We start from the raw sequence: 24,877 nt of genomic DNA on the forward strand, positions 1-24,877 counted from the left end.
TCATGCCCCCTCTAGACCTTCTCTTCTGGAAGCTAAGCATTTCTACATCTTTTAATCGTTCCTTGTAGGACTTGGTTTCCATCCTTTCACCATCTTAGTAACCCTTCTTTGAACTTGCTCCAGTTTATTTTTTAAATAGTCTTTTTTAAATTGGGATGTGCAGAACGAACAAAGTACTTCAGGTGAAGCCTGACCAAGGCAGAGAAGAGCCAGATAATCATTTCTTTGGGGTTTCAATCTTCAATCCAGCAATGTGGAGGAAGCCAGAGTATTGTGCAGGGAGCAGGGAATGTGTCTTACACCTTCCTATGTGACCAAAAATCATGGGTGAGTTCACCAGAGAGAATGGAATGACTTTCTGAGGAAGCATACTTAAGACGCAAGCTGGTGAAATTGAAACAGTGTGCCCTGATCCTGATAAAGGCCACATTAATTATGTAGAAGGTTTCATGAGATGTAACTGAGGTGGAAAGGGACTAGATTTTTCCACTTGATCCACTTGTCAGATCTACCTATACTTCTGATGTATACAAGCAGGGAATCACATAATTCAGCACGCTTATAGATACAGTCATGAAGTTCATGTTTAGAAGGATTACATCCTGAAATCCAGTCTAAACATCTGGTTGACTGTGCAACCATGATGATGATGATAGGCAAAAAACATCTGGATAGTGGACATTGTAGTACATGGAGACAGCTGAATAGAAGAGAAAGAACTGGAGAAAATCACAAAATACAAAGACCTGCAAATAGAAATAGAACAACTGTGGCAAAAGAAAGCAAAGATCGTACCAATAGTAATAGGCACACTGGGTGCAATCCCAAAACATTTGGAGCTCCATTTGAAGACCACTGGCATTGATAAAATCACCATCAGTCAGTTGCAAAAGGCAGCTTTACTTGGAACAGCTTACATCCCGCAACAATACCGTTAACACCATCAAATAAAAACATCTGCCTATCCCAGATCTTTGGGAAAGACTCGATAGGTGGATAAAAATGCTAAATCCAGTCTAAACATCTGGCTGACTGTGCGACCAGCAATAATACCTTAATTTATTATCCTCAAATTGTGAGACAGGGAAACAGAAAGATTGGCATAGTATATTTAAGTGTTATTTTCCTCTTCTAGCTTTCTAATATAGCACAAAAATAGTATCATATTCACTGTAAGACACAAATGTACCCTGGCTCCTAATTTTCACTTTTTCTTTTTTTAATCTCCAGTAATGCAAAACTTCTGTTCATAAAACATCTGCTCAAAATATTCAAGTTATACATCAAGGGTAGCCTTTTTTATTTTAAAAAAATTGTTGAACAGATATTTTAAAAATGTTTGGCAGCAACCGTTGCAACATACAAAACATTTGTATTACACTGATCAACATCAAACTAGAAAGTGCATTTACTCATCACCACCAGAGAGCTGGCCAGTCAGAAAAGTGAGGGCCGCATCTCAGAAAAATGCTGTGCAACATAGCAATGCAAGTGAAAGGCCTTAGTCACAAAAGGACAACACCCCAACCCCATCAGAGTCAATGCTACACTGCCTGTTCACTTAGGTGTCCTTGAGTGCACACAGCCTCGATTCCAGTTCCTGGATAAACAAGGTCATTTATCATTTCAGAACCTACATGAGAAGTAGCATCATATTTATGTCCTTTGATGCAAGAAGTGGGTCGGGAATATACTAGCTGTGAGTTGATTTACACATGCTTGCTGGTCACCTGATGACTGCTGCATCAAGGGTTCTCTGCAGATGTGGACACCAGACACACAATTTTCATTGATTCAAGTACAATACTTACAAAGGCCTGGGAAACCATGGTTACCTGCCAAGTAAATGAACCATGGTCAATTTTAGGATCACCCTGTCCCTTTCCCACCCACTTTTCTTATTGCAGGGGGAGATCAAAGGCCTTCATGTTCAGTTTTAAATAAACAAACCATAGTCCCCCTGTATATTCAAACTCAGAAAGTGATTTCTTTAAAACACTACTTTAATTCAAATCAGGACCAAATCATCTTAGGTGGTTTCCTAACTGCAATTTAAATGAACGATTAACTCTTACAGTTTGATATCCTGGGGCACTGTGATTTGTTTAAACTGGAATTGCAGCCCTGCTTTCTCCTTTTGGCCCCAGTGGAAATAAAGGAGGATGCAAACCTGAAGGGCACAGCACGATGTCCTAGCTCATTTTATCTCAAGCAGACCTGAGTCCCTTAACATGCTCAGCCACCACGAACTGAACACTGAATAATTAAGTGTTGCGTCTGTATATAAGACTGTGTATAAGTCTGTTGCTTATGAGCTACAGATAAAAACTCGTATCAAAAACTTTTTAATATGAATACTATACGTTTTATTTCAGCTGTACACTAGGGGTGTTATATTCCACACTTAGTGTACAGTGTCTTTGCGCCTTTAACAGTATTAAGCAAGTATGAGATGTGTTTGTTTTTTGGGAAACAGAAAAAACATGCTTCTAGTTCTTCTGAACATGGACATTTTGGGAAGTACGTGTGCAATAGTTGCTAAAATCTCATTTGATCTGGAATTGAGCGGAGAGTCACTATTTCATGGCAATATATTGGCGCCTGTATGCAGAGCTGGATGAACCAATGAAACCTAAATTTGGTTTTCTTCTGTTGGATCACAAGAGAAACAAACATTTTACTGGATCTTAAAGATAAAAACATACCTGATTTTGTTCTTCATCCAAGTAAAGTGCTTCACAGAATTATTCTGCTGTTCAAAATGTAAGATCTAGCAAGAACTAATACTATAAAATCCCCATTATGTGAAAAAGACGACTTGCACATGCACCAAAGAAAGGTTTTCACTCTCAGAAGACCAACTGAGATTAAAACTCCAACAATGAATGAGGCAATAAGCAGCAGAGCAGCAAGCTGTGTTAGATCTCTAGTCAGAAAGCACTAAATGGGCTTGTTTTCTAATAATTACATGCACTTCTTCCACAGGAAAGAAATGCTGTAATCTTGTGTCCCCTCTAAATTTCCTCTCTTGAATTGATGCATAGATCCCTACCCAGATCCACGTGAGTTCAACCGATTGCATCCTATGTCCTTTATTTTGCTGGCTGGGGCATCCAGGGGAAGGGGTCAAAAATGTCAAGGTGGCAGCTACTTGTCCAATGTTTACGTGGTTGCCATTTTTACTTTTTTGATCTCTGATGGACACCCTTTTGCTTGAATCAACGTCTGTTCCTAGCATACAGTACATCACCATTTAAATGTTATGGTGAGTAAAGACAATTCAACACCCTAATTTCAGAGCCATTAATTTAGCAAACTAGAAGTCCTTTCCTTTCCTCTTTAGTTATTTACATTTAAAAATGCTGCAGGCCATTCTACCATTTTTAAGGAAGTTATCATAAAAAGATAATCACAAATACGTGGTAGCTAATATGCAGGACAGCTGGTTCTAATCATGGTTCATCCCTGCAAAGAGGGCTGATCCTAATGATCACATCAGAAAAGGACAGGTTCTGCTGGGGACGCACAAAGATACCCCAATATTTAGCTGCTACATCAGAGATGCTTTTTACTACAACATTTTATTTCTCCCTTGGATTTGACTGCCAGTTCTTCAATTCTACAAGAGGAAAGTGAAAGGGTTAATTCAGGAACATATTTGGGGCCAGGATTAAAGCTGTCCTGCAAATGAAGTGACCATATCATTTTGAAGGAAAGAGAGTTTTGTATATTCACAACCCGCTTCCAACTGCAGCCTGTTTATTGTGCAACATAAAACTTGATGGGCACCACGGCAAATCAACCCTCTATTTCAGTGTCTCTCAACCTTGGCAACTTTAAGAATATATGAACTTCAACTCCCAGAATTCTGGTAGTTGAAGTCCACATATTTTAAAGTTGCTAAGGTTGAGAAACATTGCTCTATTTCTTAGGACAGAAAGTTCAGGCAAAATTAATAGGGACACCAAAAGTATAGATGCTAAATTTATCTTTTAGCATTGAAAAACACTCACGTATCAGTGATGCCGTGCCTCCTTTAGCAATCTTGCCACTTATCCTCCATTTACTTTATGACACTGAACTGAATGGGAGCATTCAAAATTGGAATCCATTCTACTTGTCCAACATTCCATTTCTTGGTCATACTAAAATGCAGAGACAGAAGAACTGTCTCTTATTGCAAATGTGAAATAAACTACAGAACTTGGGAAGCTCTAGAAGATGCCATCCCATTTTGCTTTCTGTGCAGTCCGTGAAATTTATTGAAATCTGGCACTCTGCAGGACTCAGCACCATTATTCAGTTAAATCTAGCAACATGCAGAATATGCGCACTTGTGGAATCTTCCAAGAGGGAGGAGAACTAAAAATCCCTGCTCATATGGGATTCTGCTTGTGTGTTTAAATCTCATGGAACTTTGGATTGTGGTAATTACTGGATAACTGGATGTGTAACTCTTGGGCATCACGCATGAGACTGATACAAGCCCAGATCTGAATAAGCAAGAACCAAATTTTGGGTATCTCTGGGTGAAGAATAGAACTGTAACTTCTGCAATGAAACTAACATGGAGAAATAGCTTCCCTTCTTTTTTAGTGCCAAATCTCCTAAACCTCAATTACTAAGTTAGAATCTGAAGGGCCAGCTTGTTTCATCTGTGCTGTCCCACAATAAACAGGGAAATTGGATCCACAGCATGATTTGATTCAAGTGAGACTAAAACCCTTTTGAGTGAATGAATGTCTTGAGGTTGCCAATTTGACTTCTTTTTCAATAACCCAAAGCTTAGAAGGACCAGGGGAAGAACAGCTCTCTAAAGGAAAATACCATGTGAAATAATCCAGTCCAATCCTAGTTCCAAAGCCTTGGGAAAAATATTTACCTTTCCTTTCCTCTTACCATGAGCAGCAGTTACCTTTAAAGCAATGATTTTTCTTACAACACAAAAATGTTTTTCATATCCATTGCTCTCTTTTCAGAAACACTTATCACAAGGCCCCTTTAAACTCACTTTATATAATGTACTAGCCAGGCTTGCTGGGATTCATCAATTAAAAAATACATGTGTGCACCTTAAAATACATTTATAACTCCAGTCAAAGCTCAGTGTTGTAGTTATGGGGCAAATCAGATGGAAAAATCAGCATTCCCAGAGCTGGGTAGCCCCAGATGTTTTAGACAACTCCCACCAGCCCTGAACAGCATGTGAAAAGTTCAAGGATGGTGGAAATGGCAGCCCAAAACATCTAGAGAAGTATAGAGGCTGGGAAAGGTTGCTTTAGGGAACTGGTATCAATTATAGTTTCTGATTTGGAAGGGGTGGCTTGAGTGAAATGTCTTCAGCTGGTCCTATTCCTTGCAGAGGAACATATTCTTGCTTCTTTAAACACAGCTTCCTTCCTCTCTCTCTCCGTCCCTCTGGGGATCAGCAATGAGCCACCTGTTCTATTAGGGATCTTAGCAGCTACCTTATAGATTGCTCTCATTATGAGTGATCTTATCATTGAGGAATACTCATGAAGCATCTAAGAAACTCAAGAACTCCACACAAGACAGTCTGCAAATCACTGGTGAAAAGGAATGGAACTTCAGAAATGGTGAAGAAATGGTCCTTAATGGTGATGCAAATGCCTATCCAACAGTATACCTCAATTCAGCAGGATTCAGCTGATGAACATGAGTCTCTATACATTTGTTCTTTTTCTTGATAACTTAGGATGGGAGAACCTTCTAGTCATAAGTTAGGAGTTTTAGTCAATAATTAAGCAATGATTCTGCAGGGGCTGTATTGGACAGGTCTACAGAGTAGTCAGTTAACAGTGTTGGTCAGGATGCCCTCTAGTATGGAGAAAGTCACAGTCTTCCCAATCATTCCCTTGACTGATAAAATAAAATATATCCAGATTCTGAATTTTTTGATATATCAGAAGTCAGGCCATAGAATTCTTCAATAGCTTGTGCATCAATTTTCTGGGGAGAGAAAAGAAGAAAAGAGAAGCTATCAAACAGTTCAAGATTGCTATAAACACATGATATCAATTTCAGCAATGTGATCTGGCCTCAGGTTTCAGCAAACTAGATGACCAGGTGCAAAATGGTTAGCTAATTCTTTCCAAACACTTTGTACTTGCAATATAAACAGAAAATTGTTCCTCATTGTTGGAAAGAAGGTGATTAGTTGATATCTCTGGTCTGAAAGTCTTACAACTCAAATTTCATTAAGCTTGGCTTCATCAAAGTCTTTTATGTGAATTCAACTGATTCTTGGCAAAAATTTCTTTTGCCTCTTCTCCATAACAATGATATATTAGTATAATGATTCCTGATTTGATAACATTATTGCAGTCAGTGACATGTGACAAAAAGACATAAAACAATACAAAAAGAATTTTTTACATAATCCTTAAATTAAGACAATATTTTCCTGTGTAAAGCAATGGCAGCTGTAAGAAATTTTGCAGCCCTTCTGCAGATGATTCTGATAATAGAAACAAATAAAATCATACTCAGAACTTCTGAGGTGAACTTCCATTAGCAAGCAGAGTTATAAGGGTAGGGTATAAATTGCTGTAAAGGGTCAGGGGTATCCTCATGGTATGGTCAGAAAAGGTTCTATTCCTTAGAAAAGTATTTCTCAACCTTGTCAACTTTAATATGTGTGGACTTCAACTCCCAGAATTCCCTAGCCTGCATGCTGACTGGAGAATTCTGGGAGTTGAAGTCCACACACCTTAAAATTGACAAGGTTGAGAAACACGGTCTTAGAACAAGGACACTATTTTCAGCAAGTTAAATGCTGTGTCACATAAACAGGCTCTGTAGTTTTGCTTAAAATCGTTGGTGTACTAACCTCTACAATATCATCATCAAACAAAAGCCAGAAGCCATGACTTTTCACAATGGTGATATAGTGTCCACGGTTAGGGCCACTAAAAAGGAAGAAAGGAAGAAAAAGCCACAAATTTAAAACACAGAGAAATCCTGGAGAATTTCCTAAACATAAAAGTAAAACAAGAAACATCCACGCTGACATCCTCTTCTTCCTAGAAGGTTGCTGCAGAAGCCAAGAGTGACAGTGAATCTCTTTCTCCCTCCCTCTTTCATACATGAGTAGCGAGGTCTGCAGCTAAAAGTTCTCCATACAAGCCTCCATCTTCAATTGTTCTAATGGTAAATGGACCAAAAAAGGGAAGGAGTACGGAAGACACAGGAGGGAAGGTGTGCCTTCAAGTCAGTCTTGACTCCTGGCAACCACCTGGACAAGTCCCTGCAGTTTTCTTGGCAACATTTATGGAAGTGCCTTGCCATGGCCTTCTTCCTAGGGCTGAGAGAAAGTGACTGGTCCAAAGTTACCCAGATAGCTAGCTTTACACCTAAGGTGGGACTAGAATCATGGTCTGCTGGTTTCTAAATTGGTACCTTAACCACTGTACCAAACTGGCTCTCCAGACCATTTACATTTACAGACTTCATTTCTCCTCCTCCTGCCATCTTGCACGTATGAGCTCAAGAGGCCTCTCACTGGCACTTGTCTCTTCCTCCATCTCCACTTATTAACATACAGACACAGAACATATCTAAATACTTTGAAAGAGATGTTTAGACAACAGTGATCTGGGATGTTAGAACAGGCAGGGATGACTGAATCCTACCCAACAGTCCCATGAACGTATCAGACAGATGCAGGGAGACTAAAGTAGCGCCCTTCTGCTAGACTGCCTGACCAGGCTGAGTTGAGTAAAGAGAGGAGGGCTGTGCTGTGCAGTCCAGATTGAGTATACTAAAAAAAAAACCCCAAATGGCTCTTTAAACATTACACCCAACATCTAGTTTTCAGTGTGGAGGAATGTTGTTACATAGAGTATTCAGCCACCCCTTTTTAAACACAGTGTATACAGCCAAACTGTGAGGCCAGCTTCCTCCCAGTCTTCCTACTGGATTAAGAAACCATTTGCAAACCGATTCAGCTGATAAATTTGTTTTCTCCCCAGAGCCTGCTCCAGCCTTTGCAACTGGCACTGAATGGGCCTTTTCCTTAGAGAATCTATCTTCTCGCCACTGTAGCTGTTAGCCATCATCAGCTGGTGTCAGTTATGCTTCAACGCCCAGAGTTGTTTAAGAAGGCAGCATAGAAAAGTTGTACGATAAATAAATACATAAATAAAATGCATTCCCCACTTTCTCATTATTTCTATCAACTGTTTGCTTACCACCCGGAGTGTCTGCGGGGAGGGGAGGGTGGTGTCAAAAAATTCAAGGTCTCCTCCCAAGTGCTGATTTTCCATGTCATGCAGACTTTCCATGTCATGTAAGACTTTCTGATCTTTTTAAAAGACCATGTGGACTTCTGCATATTGCCTTATTCATTTAAAACAAACAGAAAACTCCTTCACTGAAAAACTACATTTGAATCTTTATTTTTGTTAGGGACTTAATCATCTCTTTGCACCTAAGGGCTATTTGGACCATAAGAGCCAATGATGAGAGACAGATCAAGGGTGGGATCTTCACATGCTGGTCCTGTGTCTATTTCTCACCTGGCCTATTGTTAGTGAAAGGAATCTCTGGATTTAAGAATCAAAGGAAATGCCCTGTCTCTGTCTCTGATTTTCCACTCCCCAAGATGTAATTTAGATTGAAGTGAGTTTTCTCTGTCTTCAGGCATCTCTTCATAAACCTAGCTTTTATTCTGAATACAATACAATTCTGCTACCCCTGGATGGTAAGCGAGCTACCTGCAACCAGATCAACTATTATCATATGCATATTATTTTACTTTTAATGTGATGTTATGCAACTTCATTACTCATTATTCTTTCAACCCTCAACTTATGCACAGGAGCATATTTTCTAACAAGGGCTCTTAATTCAAATCTCCACCATCTTATTCCTGGCACTGAAGACACCAAACATTATGGGTGATTATCCAAAGCATCCAAGGCAAATTTGCAAAACTCTTGAACCCCTGAGTCCCCACCCCAGGCAGTGAGAAAATGTGACCTGGAGAAAAATAAGGCATTTTGGACTGAGTATCACAAGTGTTCTTATATTAACAAACTGCTCAGAAACTGAAGTAGCTGTCTTCCTGTTTGGCAGAATGAGACCAGAATGCCTAGTCCAGCATTCTGCACCTAGCAATCAGCCATCAGTTATCTGAAGAAGCTTAAAAACAGAGCATGAATGAGTGTACTTTTCCTCAACTTTTTGTCTCCAGCACAAATATTTCTTTCCTTCCTTCTCACCAGGTCAGTCTGTAGTCCTCTAAAAGATAAGATAGCAGTTGATGTAGAAAACATCTGTCTGACAGCTGTTATCAAGCTAAGCCATGCTCCTAGACTAGGTAGAAGGCTCCATTCAATGCTTTCATGATAGGAAGGGAAATCCAACTTTGGGGAATGTGCAAAAGGGATAAGCTACTTCTATGAAAAGGTTCATTTCCAAACCTGAGCATTTTACAGGTACATGGGGGTAATGCTCGGGTTACACAAGACATGCTTAATGTGACCTTGCCTTCATGTAAAGAAAGTAATGCTCACCAGCCAGATTTTTCTCATGCACAAACATGGTGAGCAGCTGTTTTGGTATGCACAAAATTGGTGACCCATCTATGCAAAAGTCCAGGAACGGAACAGTGACATACGTTGGGACTATCCGTATATTGATGGAGGATGGAAAAGAGAAGTGACCTTCTCACTCCTTTCTTTCCCACTAAATGCAAATGGAATTTAAAAAACAAAAAACAAAAAAACAATCCAGCAGCCTTATCTCCTCCTTCTGAAAATTTGAGCAGGCTAATTCCCTTTTCTTTCTCCCTTTCTACACAACCAATATTATCTCCTGCAGTGTAAATTCTAGAACCCACCAAGGGCCTGTTGGGCCACCAAAAGGGATCATTATTTTTAACTTTACTAGCTTGCCTACTTGTGAATGCTTCAGGAGTGCCTGGATACATAAAAACTCTTCTGGCAGGAGAAGGGACCCTTATTTGGCTAACAGAGGGGCAGGCACTCGATCAGCTGCGTTTAGCCTTAGAGGGAAGACCACACCTTATTCCTTACGTCGGGTTTCCTTCCTGACAGAGCACGGAGGGCAACTTACCTGCCGCAGTGAACAACAACAGCCACCAAGTCGTACATGCGGTCCAAGTTGATGGCCTCCCCAGATGTGTTGAAGAGTCGCAGCTCTAGGGGGAAGACCACTCGGTAGGAGAGCTTGGTGTACCGGTGCAGCTGCTCCATGTACTTGAACCTTTTCAGGTGCAAGGCGAGGATCATTGGCAGCTTCTTAACCCTCATCCTACAAAGCCAGAAGAGGAATACGGAATGAAGGAGGCACCCTCTGATCGGCCTTCCCCTAACTGGGGATCCTCTAGGTGTCTTGGGACTCCCCTAACCATGAGGCACCCTGGGCATGGTGGCTGGGAATTCTGGATGTTGCAATCCCAACATACCTGGAGGGTACCAGTTCAGGGAAGGATGCACACAGGCAGCATTTTATTCTATGGGTGGGTGTATAAATTAAAGTTATACAGTACTACAAACCTCTTTTCTCCTTCTCCCCATAACAATTAGCACTTTTACTTAGAAAAGGTTTGTTCAAAGAAAAAAAAACCCCCACACTGCTTTTAAAACAAAATCTATGGCTGTTCAGAACAATAAAATGGTTGTTTATCCCCTCTCTTCATTCTCCCCCCTGCCCTGTCAAAGCACCACGGTTATAAGAGATGTGAATCAACTTGAACATTCAAAGGGCTGAATAACTTCTTGGTTCCTAACAGAGATATGGGATCCATTCACAGATCTTTGGGGAATCCAGCGTGCAGGAAACTGATGGGTCCCGCTCAACAAAGTATTACTGGATACGCAGCAGAACAAGGATGAGAATACGACTGCAGAGACCCAAAATGGACCAAACACTGTATTGCTTCACACTATGGTTGGAAGATACTGTTCAGTGGAAGTTCCTGTGTTTACAAAATTAAGCATAGGAAAAAAGACTCCCATGAGGAGAGGGTGAGCCAGTCTCTTTCTTGGACATGCTGTCTTTCTGCTTGCAGGGAGAATCAGCAACATTCCTAACCTACCTTACAGGGATGTGAGGATTATAAAGAGGGGATCAGAAAGAGCTATGCATAATCCATGGAAGAAAACCTGAGCTGGAAATTAACCATAAATACATAGTTCCTAAAAAAATGCACTACCATGAGAGGGAATTCAAATGGTATGCCCAGTCTGCAAACTGTGATTTTATGACTCTACCATCTCATTCTCCTGCTTGTGGAGAACCAACTTTTGAGAGCCACGTGGAGAAGGAGAAATATGCCAGATTTTCACATGGGCCAATATTACCATCAAAGGAAGGAAGGAAACATTTGTGTTTCTGAATACAACCTTCCGTGGACGGGAATCGTATTCACTCGTCAACTGACCATATCAAGAAACAATGGGCATCAATCGCAGTAAAGGAGAATGAAATAAGGTGAGGTAAAATGAAGTAAGATGAGATAACATAGAGTAAGATAAAATAAACGAAAAGATAAAAGAATGAGATGAAATAGCGTAAAATAAATTAGAATACAAAAGTATAAGATGAGTACTAAAATACAAAACAGTGTGTGTTTAGATAAATGCATCACCTTTACACACTACCCCAATGTGTTCTATAAAACATGTTCTCAGTTGAACTATAAATTTAATGGTTCTAATGACTACACATGAGTTTGTGCCCTGAAGAAAGTAAGACGGACTTTTATGGCACTCCATGGACCAGTAAATACATCAATGGAGGTTCTGGATGACTACCATGCAACTTCCATTCTGGATGTCTGTGAAGTTTGTTAGGGAATGCATTATAATGAATAGATCTGTAATCAGAAGTTAACAGACCCAGAGATCCAGGATCCAGAGGAGAACAGGGAATTATGGGAGGGAACAAACTGGGTTTAGAGGCTGAACAGGAAGAGATTCTGGATGAATACAGGCAGAAATAGCCGAGACCTTTCTGTAAACAGAAACATTATTTTAATAAAACAGGCAGGACTGTGCTTTATCTGAGATTCTATTCCAACATCTGTTGAGGAAACTATATAGTAAAAAAACTGTCTTCAGCAGGGCCTAAAGCCAAAAAGATTCCAATTTGTTTTAACTGCTGCTTTAAAATCTGCCCCAAAAAGGCAACCTAAGCTGCACAGAGATGAGACAACCACCTTTCACATACCGTTTCTGAGCCTCCTGTTTGCTGCAGCAGGTCTCACAGTAGTATTTCTGTTCACTACACAACGTTTCTGTGTTGCTGAAATCTCTGAAAAGAACAGAGGTACCAATTTTTAGATGTTTTTGGATAGCACAGACCTGGCTGTGAATTGTTTATTATGCGTGGCTTTACGGTAGCTCATGAGTCACACTCGTGCACGCACAAACGCCAAGTCTGGGATGCTGTTACACAGTTGCCGATGCATAGGTAGAAGCGCTCCCCTCCTTCCTGCAATTTCTTGATGTATTCATTTATTTGACAAATACATATGGCCACTCAATTTAGGGTGGCCGGCCAGGCATAGAACAGAAGCATGCACATAAAAACCATAAAAAGCAATAAAAGACGCCAGGTAAAAATGATCAGCAACTTCCTAAGACTGTCAAACTGTAGAAAGCCCTAGAGATGACCTTGGAGAAACTATGGGGTAACAGTTACAAAAACATGAAGGAAGCCCAGGAAAGGAGAAAATGTTAGAAACTCAAATTTACAGGGGGGAAAAATCACAGGGAAGAAAACCAGGTGGTCTTCATGTTGCCCAGACTTTACCATTCACTAGTTGACATTACCTTTCTAGAGGGTGAGTTTGGGAAACCATGGGCGATAGTAACGCACTGTGTCTTCACTTACCTCCCTCTTATATCCCAGGGCAATGTTTCCCAACCTTGGCAACTTGAAGATGTGTGGACTTCAACTCCCAGAATTCCACAGCCAGCATGCATGCATTCTGGGAGTTGAAGTCCACACCTTAAAAGTGCCAAGTTTAAACACTGAAAAATAGTGAGCTAGACAAAGCAGTCTCCAGATCATCAATATTTCAAGCTGCAGCTTGAGAAAAATATTGCATCACGCATCAACCCTATCTAAGGACATCAAAGCATCTGGATGAAGGAGCCCACTGTATTCACAATTAAGCCCAAAATAAAATGTGTCCTTTCAGATAAGGCCAGGTAACTTACCTGCCCAAGGAGCTAAAGCAATTGATCAAGCGTGAAATAAAAGTGGTAAGAAGGAACACTAATATTGCCCAAATTTGATTCTGACAAACAGATGTTTAGTTTAGAAAGACTTTAATGTGCCTCTTCGTAAGTTAGTACTACTCCAGTAAATCTATATAAATTAAACACTGTATTTAATTCAACGGGATTTAATGGATGCTAAGAACTTTTTGTACAATTAAATGCTGTGATAAATACAGTTTCTAAAGCTTAGGAGCAAATACTTTGTATTATTTAATAGAAGGCTCTTCAATTGACAAATAATAAATGACTTTTCCAGTTGGTTTCCTTTTTGTGTATGTTATTTTCAACTATTTGCTTCTGACTAATCCTATTACAATCAATGGGACTTCTCTGAAGCAAATAACAGAGGCATTCAAAAGCATCAGTCTTTTGCCAAATATTCTGCTATACCATGTATACACTGACTTCCTGCCTGCCAAGAAAAGCTTAATTTATATTTCTTTATTTGACTTTTGCTACATCATTCTGAAACACCCATGTAACATTTTTCTTTTCACATCCTGCTAATATTTAATGACCATAAAGCAAAAAAGATGCTCCCCATTGTGAAAATGCATTTACCTTAAACAGTGAGTTATTGATGTGTTCTGTTCTACATCAACAGAGAGATCAAGAAAATCTTCATCTTTGCTACTAACCTGCCACAAAAACAAGAAGATTTAATAGCATTTTAAAGTATTGCAACATCTTAATTTAAGGCTAAATATCCTAAAACAGCATGGCTGGCTGGGGAATTCTGGGAGTTGAAGTCCACACATCTTAAAACGTGACTCAGGACTCAATGTTACAGTGTGAATCCTTCAATCATGATGACCAACTAGCCACAATGAAGAACTATAAAGCCATATCCTGAAGAAAGTTAAGAAAACACAGGTTGCATTAAGTTATATTGGTGTATTGCTTCACAGAGGGCAAAACCATGAAGAACAGCTTAAAATATCTGAAGTAAATAAAAACAAATGTCTAGGTCTTAAACCCAATTAACCCTTTCCGCAGTCTCAAATAATATTTATTTATTTATTTATTATTTATTTATTTATTTATTTTCAAATTTGTATTTGAATATTATCCTCTCCCCCAAAATAAACACCCAGACTCTCTTGTCTCACACAAGCACAAGTCCCAAACTGGATCTCTGACTCACAAACAAGCAATTACAAATTCTCTGGATTTGAAACTATGCACTTCAGAATGACTCTCGAACTTCAAGCAAACACAGCCCTTCTCTGCTCTCCTTAAAGCACCATGGCCACATTAGAACTGCAAAAAATCTGGACAACACTAGATGACATCAAAAAGTTAAGATTTCTCCGTATCTCTTTGCTGCCATCTAGTGGCTACCTTAGATCAGTTACTCTAATTAAAGCAGCCACAATTGTGTTCACCTTGCCCGTACCCCTGAACAAGGCAACTCTGTTTAAGACACACTTAAATGAGTTGACTTCTTAAATTGGTGGCATCTTCTTTCACGCAGAAGCCTAAAAAAGACATGGCTGCTTCAGTTAGCAGTGGAGAAGGGCTGTCTTTGTGCAAAGTCTGAAATGCATCTTCCAAATCACTTTCAAGCATGCACAGACTTAATCTATATACCTTTTTCAAAGTTGTAGACTAGTATATTAAAATTGTGTACACATGCTCTTTGCATAGATATGTGTATATTAATAGATATTTGTATATTAAAAGTATGTACACATGCTCTTTGCACAGATATTTGTATTATTAATAGATATTTGTACAGTGGTACCTCGGGATACGAACTTAATCCGTTCCGTGACTCTGGGCGTATCCCGAGTTGGTCGTAACCCGAAGGAAATTTCCCCATAGGGTTCAATGTAAATCCGGTTAATCTGTTCCGCCCTCCGAATTTGGTCGCACCCCGAGGCAAATTTCCCCATAGGGTTCAATGTAAATCCGGTTAATCCGTTCCGCCCTCCGCCTGAATTTGGTCGCAACCCGAGGCAATTTCCCATAAGGTTCAATGTAATTACCGTTAATCCGTTCTGGCGTCCACGGACCACGCGTCGGGCGGGAAAGCGGCCGGGCGTGGCGTGGTGCGGCGCGAAAACGGCCGGGTGCGGCGCAGCACAGTGCGGCGCGAAAACAGCCCGGTGCGAAAACGGCCTGGCGCGGTGCAGCACGAAAACGGCCCAGCGTGGCGTGGTGCGAAAACAGCCCGGCGCGGCGCGAAAACGGCCGTGGACCACGCGGCAGGGCCGGAAAAACAGCCGCTGACCACGTGGCACGGGCGGAAAAATGGCCGCGGACCACGTGGCACGGGCAGAAAATGGCCGTGGACCACGTGGCACGGGCGGAAAATGGCCATGGACCACGTGTCACGGTGGAAAATGGCCGCCGATCCGGTTCGTACCCCGAGGCGGAGTTCGCAAACCGAGGTAAATTTTTGGGGCCGGAGCTGGTCGTAACCCGAAAAATTCGCAAGCAGAGGCGTTCGTATCCCGAGGTATCACTGTATATTAAAATTATGTATACATGCTCTTTGCATATATAAGGGGATGGACTGGGAGATCAGCAGTCCTTCTAAAAATAACATTTACAATAAATGGGGAAAGTGAACTAGATAAATGGCCCCAAATGCACATGTAATAAACAAACAAATATTGACTTTACCAACTAGAACCATCCACATTTCAATGATTTCATAAAGGTAAAGATTTTTCTCTCTATGCACAGATTATTTAGTTCACAGGTAACTCTTGTTCTAATCCTGCCAATGCTTACAGTTTCACAGTTCAGACATCTGGTTTCATTGGTCAAGGTTCCCTGAAAAATCTCATGCACCCAGGTGAGCTCCTGTTTGTTGTTCTCTTCTGCTTCATTCATGTTTCCATTTTTCAATTTGCCATTTTGTTTTTCCTGCTTCTTCTCCTCTTGCAGAATGTCAGCAACGGTGTTTAGTAAGTAGTTCAAAAACTCATGAGCATCCTGCTGCATGTAGTTGTCAAAGAGATCTGCAAAAAAAAAAAGAGGGCAGGGCGTATTCTATTTATTTATTTAAGAGATGGATAGAGCTGCTCATCTGGTAGCACACACAACTCTTGGTGGCTAACAACAGTGATAAAGACACAAAACCAATACAGAAAGAAAAAAGAAGAAGAAAATAAGATTAAGAAAAACCAGGTGCTCAACCCATAACTATACCCATTCATCTCTTCAGTCCCCAGGCTCCAACCTTACTGTCCCAATGCCAGCTCCTAAGGCTGAGGCTGGCATCAGGAGTCAGGACAGTTGGCACACTTTAGGATCCTAACCCTCGTGACTCAATAGCAGATCATGAATTCTGTACATGGATGCCGTGGGGTTTCACGATCATTGCAGGAAGTGCTTTGGGGAGCAACCCCTGGGCAAAGGACATTTTCACAGTGAAAGAAAGAAATGTCCAAGCCGCTTTGTGCATGTCAAAAAAGGGTTTTGTTTCTGCTAGGATTTGTCCCACCTTGGATCCAAAGAGAGAAGAAGATCTAAATTCAGTCCTAGTGTAATCTGTGGCTCAATTCTTTTACACCCCAACTGTATGCAATACAGCACAGAAGACTGGACTCTAGCACACCACCCTGAGAGACAATGGAAAATGTGGCCTCTGTCAACTCTTCTGAAAGGGCACTGGAGAAGAGTGGGCAGGAAAGGTGCACACTGCAGCTCTTTGCAGGAGCAGCCACTTCCTGCCCTTGACTTTCTCACTTGTCCTGGCCTCGTGGCGCAGAGATCTAAGCTGGGCAAAACTGGCTGAGGCTACACAATTATTAGCAGCATACCTGGACGGTACGCTACTAATGCTGAACCAGTTTGGTGTAGTGGTTAAGGCATCAAGCTAGAACCTGGGAGACCGTGAGTTCTAGTCCTGCCTTAGGCACAGAGTCACTTCCTTGTGAGATGGGCAGTGACCAAATTTGAAATATAAATAAATAAATAAAAATAAAGCCAATTGGGTGACCTTGGGCCAGTCACTCTCTCTCAGCCCTAGGGCGCAGGCAATGGCAAACCACTTCTGAAAAAGCGAATATGTGTAGCTCAGGGTTGAACTGTGGAGTCCTTGGGGTTCTCTGAGCTTGGTTGTTTTCTTGCAAACGTTTCATTACTCGGCTAGGTAACATCTTCAGTGCTAGAATAGGATGGGGTTTGCTCTCTGTTTATATATTGTGGCATGCCCTGCCAGTGTTGGTGGGGGTTTCGTTTTGTTCTATTTTTTCCTCTGGTAGTTCCGTGATTAAGGTACTGTTTACTGCTTGTATGTCTGGTGGTACACCTAAACTATGTGACATGTATCAGAACAGCACCCGGAAAAGTAATGGGGGCCGGGCCACTGACTAGTGGCTTGGATTGCTCAGATCCACACATACCATTCTCCTTCCGTAACCTTGAGATGAATTTTTTGGGAGGAATCACCCCAACTTTCTTCTTCTGTGTAGCAATGCTATGGAAAAGGTCTGCTAGACAAGTCAGGAGATTTTCCTTTTTTTTCTGCTGGGCCTTATATGCCAGCACATTTTCCCGAAATGGCCGGCAGAAGTACAGGGCTTGCAGGACGGAATTACAGTAGCACGTGTTGCCAAACTGCAAATAAGCGTACAGATAAGTAAGTAGTGGAGAAATGGGTAATGCAACCATCAATCAATCCAGCTTGCTCTTCATTATCGTACCACCGCCAATTAATTACTCAAGTAATAAATCAATGAATTGAGCTTACAGGCTGTCTTAATTGCCGTTTGATTTGGCAATCAAATGGCAATTAAGTTGCTCTCCTTTTTGATCAGAAGGGTTCCTTAATGAATCGGTAAGTGCCCTTGCTGTGCTTTTAGACCTTCATATTAAGTATAGCATGTTCTGTGCTGAGAATGAGACTTCTATGTACATATCTACATCCTCTATCTCAATTGCACTGAGCTCACATCCACATTCAGTCAAACCCATTTACAATTTTTTAACAGATCCCTGAACTTGCAGGCAGACCCGTCTCATTTTAACCTTCAAACCTGCAAAGTGACCCTTTGCAGAGGGTGATAATCTCCAGAATCATCATTTCCCAACCTGGTGGCTTTCAGTTATGCTGCATGCTGACTCCTATGATCCCCAGCAGCTTGGCTAAAGGATTGCTAGCTAAGGATGTGGGAAACTGACATCTGATGCATCTGCAGGGCACCAAGTCAGGCAAGATAGAACAGAGTTATAATACTTACGTTGACCAGCCCAAAGTAGTGTTCATTAAGTGGAAATTGCTCTGGCCCAATGTCTTTTTCCAGAGCAGAGGCATTGGTGCCCTGGGGAAAAGAAACAGCCAATTATTCTCCTGCAAATTCAAACAGGATTGGAGAGGGACAAATGGGTTCCCAGGAAGGACAGCTTTCTAGCTTCAACAGAAGTTGCCCATCGTGGACCCCACAGGCAATGCTTCAGAGACCTGTGCACGTCCGCACCCTCTCTCTACTCCACTGATGGCACGAGGCTGCTGCAAAGGTTATGAATGCTCTCATCCCCTGACACCCCAGAATACGGCCTTCAAAATAATTTCACCAAGGGTGTTTTTATCCACAGAAAAATGCTAGGAAGAATAAAAAAAATAACCATAAAGCACACAGGGGTGCCAGCGACTGTAACTTAGATGCAGAGTGCAGGATTATTTTTGAAGAATGAAGCTGGAATGGATCACTAAGGAAGGCAGTTTACTTGCCTCCCCCCTCATCAAATTCATTAACCTGGCATCAACCATTTCCCAGAATAAGTACAAATCCAGAATAACATACAAAAATAAACACTCCCCCAGTCTGACTAATGCTATCCAGGTTTATTTAGTTTTGCAATCTTATCTAACTGTTTCCTATCTACTATTTTGTTTGCCTAAGTTGCAGGGGCAGAGAAAGGGGAATGGGATGTTTTTCAGTTGCTTAGATTAAGAGAAAAACTCTGATTTTTTTTGTCCAGTAAGAGAATGCTTTCAGAGAGTTGAGTGGCAGAATGAGAGTGAAACCAGATAATTGCAGAGAGTGGGCAGGCTTTAAAAAATAAAATCAACTGCATGCAGATGGGAGCTCAAAATAAAATTACACGTTTTTTAAAATTTCATCTTGCTGTCAGGAGATATTTGTCAGACCTAGGCTATGCAAGCTTTTATATGTGTCATTCCTTCCAGCCAGGAGCATCTACAAGGTAGGATCAAAAAAGTTAGGATGGTGGCACATTAAAAAACTAGGTGGAGCTTCAGTCGCACTGCTGTGGGCACCATCTTGACTTTCTGCACCTGGTGGACACCCCTGCTTCCAGCCGTTCCAATTGAAAATAAAAGCATTTACTGAGTATCTTCAAGCTGAGCTCCACCTGGCCAACTAGAAACCCCACCTGGCCTCATGTAGAAAGTAAGGAAGATGACCTTGGTGGAATTATGCCAGCTCTGTTGCTGAAGTGGCAAGGGTCAAGACATATTTTAAGTCTACAATAGACAGATAATATTTGGAAGAGGCTCAGACAGACACCTCCTTAATTCACTGAACTATAAGGAGGAGGTACAACATAATCAACTTGCAAGATTCTGTTATTATAGCCATTCTCAGTAAAAGTAGTTTTAGCCTTCCTGTGGAGTTGATTTCTTGGTCTGGTCTACCTAGAAGGGTTGACATACTACAACAGCCTATTGTGGATATTCTCTACAGGCTTGACTCCATATAGAGCTATCATATCTGGGTTGCCATGCTCCACACGACCACTAGATGGCATGAAATGGACACATGAAGCTCTTCTCCCATCTAGTGGTCTTCTGGATTTTTGCAGCCAAGATGTGACAGCCTTAACTTCAAACAATACTAGGTATAATGAGGTTTTTATCGGTAGATTTCACCTCAGCCCTGCCAAAGTGAAAACAGTTTTGTTGCTTTTTGAATGCAAATAAAATAATAATAGTAATAGTAATAGTAGTAATGTAAAATCAGTAGCTAATTCAGCTAGGCTAACTGCCATTGCTAGAAACGTTTGCTGCATTTACTGGAATGATCCACCTTCAAAAGTGCCACAATGCATCTCTATGGCATAATGGCTTCACTGGTATCATTGCTTTCTGAAGTTTTTGGTATGGAGGACATACTCACAACCATCTGTGGACAATATTTAATGGATCTGATGATAGAGCCTAATCTACCAAAACTTGTGTTGAACAACTTAAGTTTTCTGGCAACTCCTCCAGAAGTCTTTATCTACTCTCAGAGCAGAAACTCAACTTAGCAACCTTTTTCTTCCCTTTCTGTCCCATTTATATCATTAGCTAACTTAAACTACACCAAGATCTAAGTCAACTTATCTTCTCGTTTGTTCCTTTGCTTATCATTGCAACCAGTTATCTTTCTGGCAGTGCAGCTATTTCAGCTTGCTATTTCATTCCTTTTTATCACTTGCAGCATTATTCTTTTAAGTGTTCCCTTTCTGGATGCATTTCTCTCTCTCTTCTTTTGAATGCATATACTACACACACACACACACACACACACACACACACACACATCTCCCAAAGACTTGATTGTTAATTTTTAAGACATATTTTTCACTCTTGCAGCACTATAATTCAGGAGACAGAAGTTTCAAGAAGGAGTTTTGTTCTTGGTTTTGTGGTGTGGTGGCGGTGGTGGTGCAATGAGAAATACCATTTCTTTTTGTTTTCCATTAATACCAAAGAATCACTGCAAACTTTGTTTTTACATACTAGCTTGCAAGATATAAGCAATACAGAATTGGATTCAGGTGAATGAGTTGGCTGATGGAACCAGGCTGGGTTGATTCATCCTTCTTCTGCAGTTAGTGCAGAAATACAGTTGCATGCAAAACTTTAGGCACCCAAGGTAAAACTGTACATAGTCCTCAACTTATGACCACAATTGGGATTGGCATTTCCATTACTAAGCGATGTGGTTGTAAAGCAAGAGGTCACGTGACTGCATCACTTAGCGATGGCAATCCTGACACTCCTCATGGCCATCATCAAGCAAGTTCCACCTGTTGTTAGCCGAGGACCCACCCCACTCCAAGCCATTCTGGAATTGGTCACTCCCAGCCTTGAGCCTCAGTAAGGTAAGGGTCTGCCTCCAACTCCCCCCACCCACCTCTCTCTCCCCCATCTCTGCCCTTCTGGCTGCCCTGCACCCTGCACAGCTCTGGGGCTACTTGGCCCTCTTTCCCCCTTTGCTTGCTCACTCACTCACATGCACCACACCCTGCACCAGCACCCTCCTTCCCCCTTTGCTTGCTGGAGGACTCTCCAGGGGCATTTCCAGCACACGCTCTGCAGCTCACGTCGGAAGCTGCTGGCTGTTCATGAGGCTTTCTCCTTCCTCCTGCAAAGCCCCAGAGCCACACTGCAGCATGAAGGGGGTGCGGTGTGTGTGAGCATAGAGTGCGGTGCACGTGTGAGTGTGTAGGAGGATGCTGGTTTGTGTGCCAGCGAGTGGAGGGAAGGAGGGTGCGGTGGGTACAAGCAAAGGGGGAAGGAGGGAGTGGTGCATGTGTGCAAGCGAAGGGGGAAAGGAGGGCATGATGCACACGAGTGAGCGAAGGAAGGCCAGGGTGGGTGGGGAAGACTTACCTGAGTGACTTGCAACCTCCACTACCAGCTGCCCCATTGACCTTGCTTGTGGGAAGCTGGCAGGGAAGGTTGCAAATGGCGATCATGTGATCGTTGGTACCTGGCAACCGGTCGTAAGTGTGGATGGGTTGCCAGCACCCAGATTGCGATCATGTGACCTCGGGGGCATTGCAATGGCCATAATTTTGGGGACCAGTCATAAGTTCATTTTTTCAGCACTGTCGTAACTTCAAACAGTTGCTGAACAAATGGTCATAACTTGAGCACTACCTGTACATGAAAGAATTCCCTGAATGAACAGAAGCTGAAAAGATTTTTTAGCAAGAGAACAATCCAAAACACACCTCTAAATCAAACATGAAGTACTTAAAGGAAAGAAAAATAAAGCTTTTTAGAATGGCTTTCACAGTTCTCAGATTTGAATATTATTACAAAATTGGTGACAAAGTTCCAAACATGGGACACATGCAACAAGACCTAAGGATATTTCTGAGCTAGAAGAGTTCTGCAAGAAAGAGTGGGAAAAATTCCAGAAAGAAGAACAGAAAGATGCTTAGCTGGCTACATGAAATGTTCAGAAGCTGCTATTTTTGCTGAAGGAGATGTTATAAAATATTGACTGAAAGGGTATCCAAACTTTTGCACCTGCCATGTTCACCGTTTCACTATTTTGAGTATGTAAACAACTGTATATTAATATGTATTCAAATTTACAGAAAGATACTGCTTTTAACTCTGTACTATGTAGAGGTGCATCAGCTTTGTTTCACTTAGGGGTTCATTGAAATATATAATTTGACCATAGGCAACTAAACTTTTAGATGCAACTGTACTTCTTTTTAGTGCTAGTCCCCAGCAGGCTAACAAAAATTGGGAAATTTATTTACATATGGATTATTTAAAATTATGTCCAGAGTAAAATCAATATTCCCATCTTCATCTCCCAAAATTTTTCCTGGGAGTCAATGGATCTAAAAAGAGCCACAAATATTCTCAACCCTTCTTTTCTAATGTATCAAACCTAGATGGTCTTGTCCTTCACATCTTCTCAGTAAAGTCAGAAATAGCACACCATACAAGAGGGAGGCTTACACGTATTACTAAACCACACATTTCTATAGGTCCAACCATTAAACTCTTTCCCCTGCAAAACAAATGGCTAGTGGCTTGCATGTCTGATTTTCCAATTCTGTTGGTTAGTAACGCACAGAATTAATTTTTTCCAAACTTCCCAATCTGAAGAAGACTTTGCCATTTTCAGACTCAGCAGGTATATGTCATTCTTAACACCTTTTTGCCTTTTATACTCAAATATCTCACTCATTCTCTCGTGATGCTAAAACTGCTCTCACAGTTGGAAAAGAAGGGAAAACCCACATCATATTAGAGCAGTGTTTCTCAACCTTGGCAACTTTAAGATGTTTAACTTCAACTCCCAGAATTCCCCAGCCAGCTGGTTGGGAAGTTCTGGGAGTTGAATTCCAGACATCTTAAAGTTGTGAAGGTTGAGAAACACTGTATTAGAACATCTAGGGGAACTGTCATTGCTCTGTACGACTTCATAGTTCCAAAGCTCTTAGCTTTAGATATAGTCAATGGAGCTGGGAACCAACTGAGCTGACATTCAGGAATTGTACAAATGCATACTCAAAATAACCATTTTCAAAACTGATTTTTAACACTGTAGAACACTGCACTACCCAGCAGGATCACCTGGGGATTTATTTATACTTAAAAAAAAAATTATTTATTTAAAAACAAACATATTAAAAAGATCTAAGAACAAATCAAGATTCCAAAAACAACTGTTGTAGATACTAGGGTAAACAGAAAGAAGAACTTGGCCTACTATGTTTTGCAAAAAGGATAACTCTTTCCTAAATTGAATCAAAGGTAATTTCTCTGGTATATCCCAATACGTCCCATCTTTTATGTGTCAATTTTTCCATAACAACAATTTTCCATAAGAGATTAATAGCATGGATATCAAAAAATTTGGTTACGGTCCCAAGATATGCTTACTGTCATAATTTAGGAGACAACTCAAGGAACTGAAAATATAACTGTTCAACTCGTGATGGTTGCTGCAAGGTTGGCTATAGCACAATACTATATTATTATATATATTATAATATATATATAATTATATTTATATAATTATATTATAATTATATATATATTATATTATTATATTATATTTTATTTTATATTTTTATATTTTATTTTTTTAATATATATATAAAATAATATAATATTACACACACACACACACATATATAATATATTAGTATATATAATAGTGGAAGAATTCAGAGGCTCCATATAATGGGAAGTAGGAATAACCTTGAGGAACAGGAGGAAGAGCCACAAATAAGACAACAGTCAGATAATATAAATTTAAGTCCAAGGCAGAAATGTAATTTGAGAAAGCGTCTCAGACTTGACCCTCCCTAGTTCTCACAAAGACAAATGAAGGGAGAGGGAAAACATATTCAGACTTGCAAAATTCTATTACTGTAACCTTATAATAAAAGTAGTATTAGCATTCATAATTTTGGTTTCCTAGTCTGGTCTGCCTCGAAGGGCCGACACTCCATCATCATTAGGTCTCTGATACAAAAAATTATAGGATTATTTATATTCTTATCACAGGAAATGGCAAGCACCAGTGTAGGAACAAAGCTGGTGAGGCAGCAATCAGTGCTCCTCAGGGTAGAGAAAACTGTTAGGTCATAGATGAGAAAAATAGATGAGATGCTTTCTAAAGTCATCAAGAGAACAGCCAAGTATCGGCTGACTTGGAAAGGGGGAAGGAAAAAGCCTAGATTTTAAATCCTAGAGTGCAGTCCTATTTACAGGCCTTGACTTCCATATCTTCCATGTTTATTCAGCTTTATTTTTGTTTGCCTGCAGTAAAGAGACTAATTTTTGGTGAGTAGTATTGGAACTTTCTGCTGAGTAAAGCAAGTCTTGCATAAGGGATTATGTGTTTGGGGAGATGAGATTTACAGCTGTGCCTGGTGGG

At 40.8% G+C, this 24,877-nt stretch overlaps 1 protein-coding gene across 1 annotated transcript in view; it reads right to left on the reverse strand.

Annotated features, from left to right (window-relative positions):
• Positions 1-639: 639 nt before the first annotated feature.
• USP46 (ubiquitin specific peptidase 46) overlaps positions 640-24,877 on the reverse strand; it is a 29,882-nt gene continuing 5,644 nt past the window's right edge. Inside the window, exons 2-9 of the mRNA XM_088130734.1 lie at positions 18,470-18,550; positions 17,633-17,846; positions 16,014-16,243; positions 13,836-13,912; positions 12,217-12,300; positions 10,099-10,296; positions 6,851-6,929; positions 640-5,970 (exon numbers count right to left, since the gene is read on the reverse strand). Of these exons, the coding sequence (XP_087986860.1) occupies positions 5,869-5,970; positions 6,851-6,929; positions 10,099-10,296; positions 12,217-12,300; positions 13,836-13,912; positions 16,014-16,243; positions 17,633-17,846; positions 18,470-18,550 (1,065 nt within the window). The 3' untranslated portion in view covers positions 640-5,868. The remainder of the gene's footprint in view (positions 5,971-6,850; positions 6,930-10,098; positions 10,297-12,216; positions 12,301-13,835; positions 13,913-16,013; positions 16,244-17,632; positions 17,847-18,469; positions 18,551-24,877) is intronic.

This window comes from Python bivittatus, unplaced genomic scaffold, assembly GCF_059951505.1.
Source record: "Python bivittatus isolate LINGU-HERP-01145 unplaced genomic scaffold, Pbiv_v1 ctg000070_np1212, whole genome shotgun sequence".
NCBI lineage: Eukaryota > Metazoa > Chordata > Lepidosauria > Squamata > Pythonidae > Python > Python bivittatus.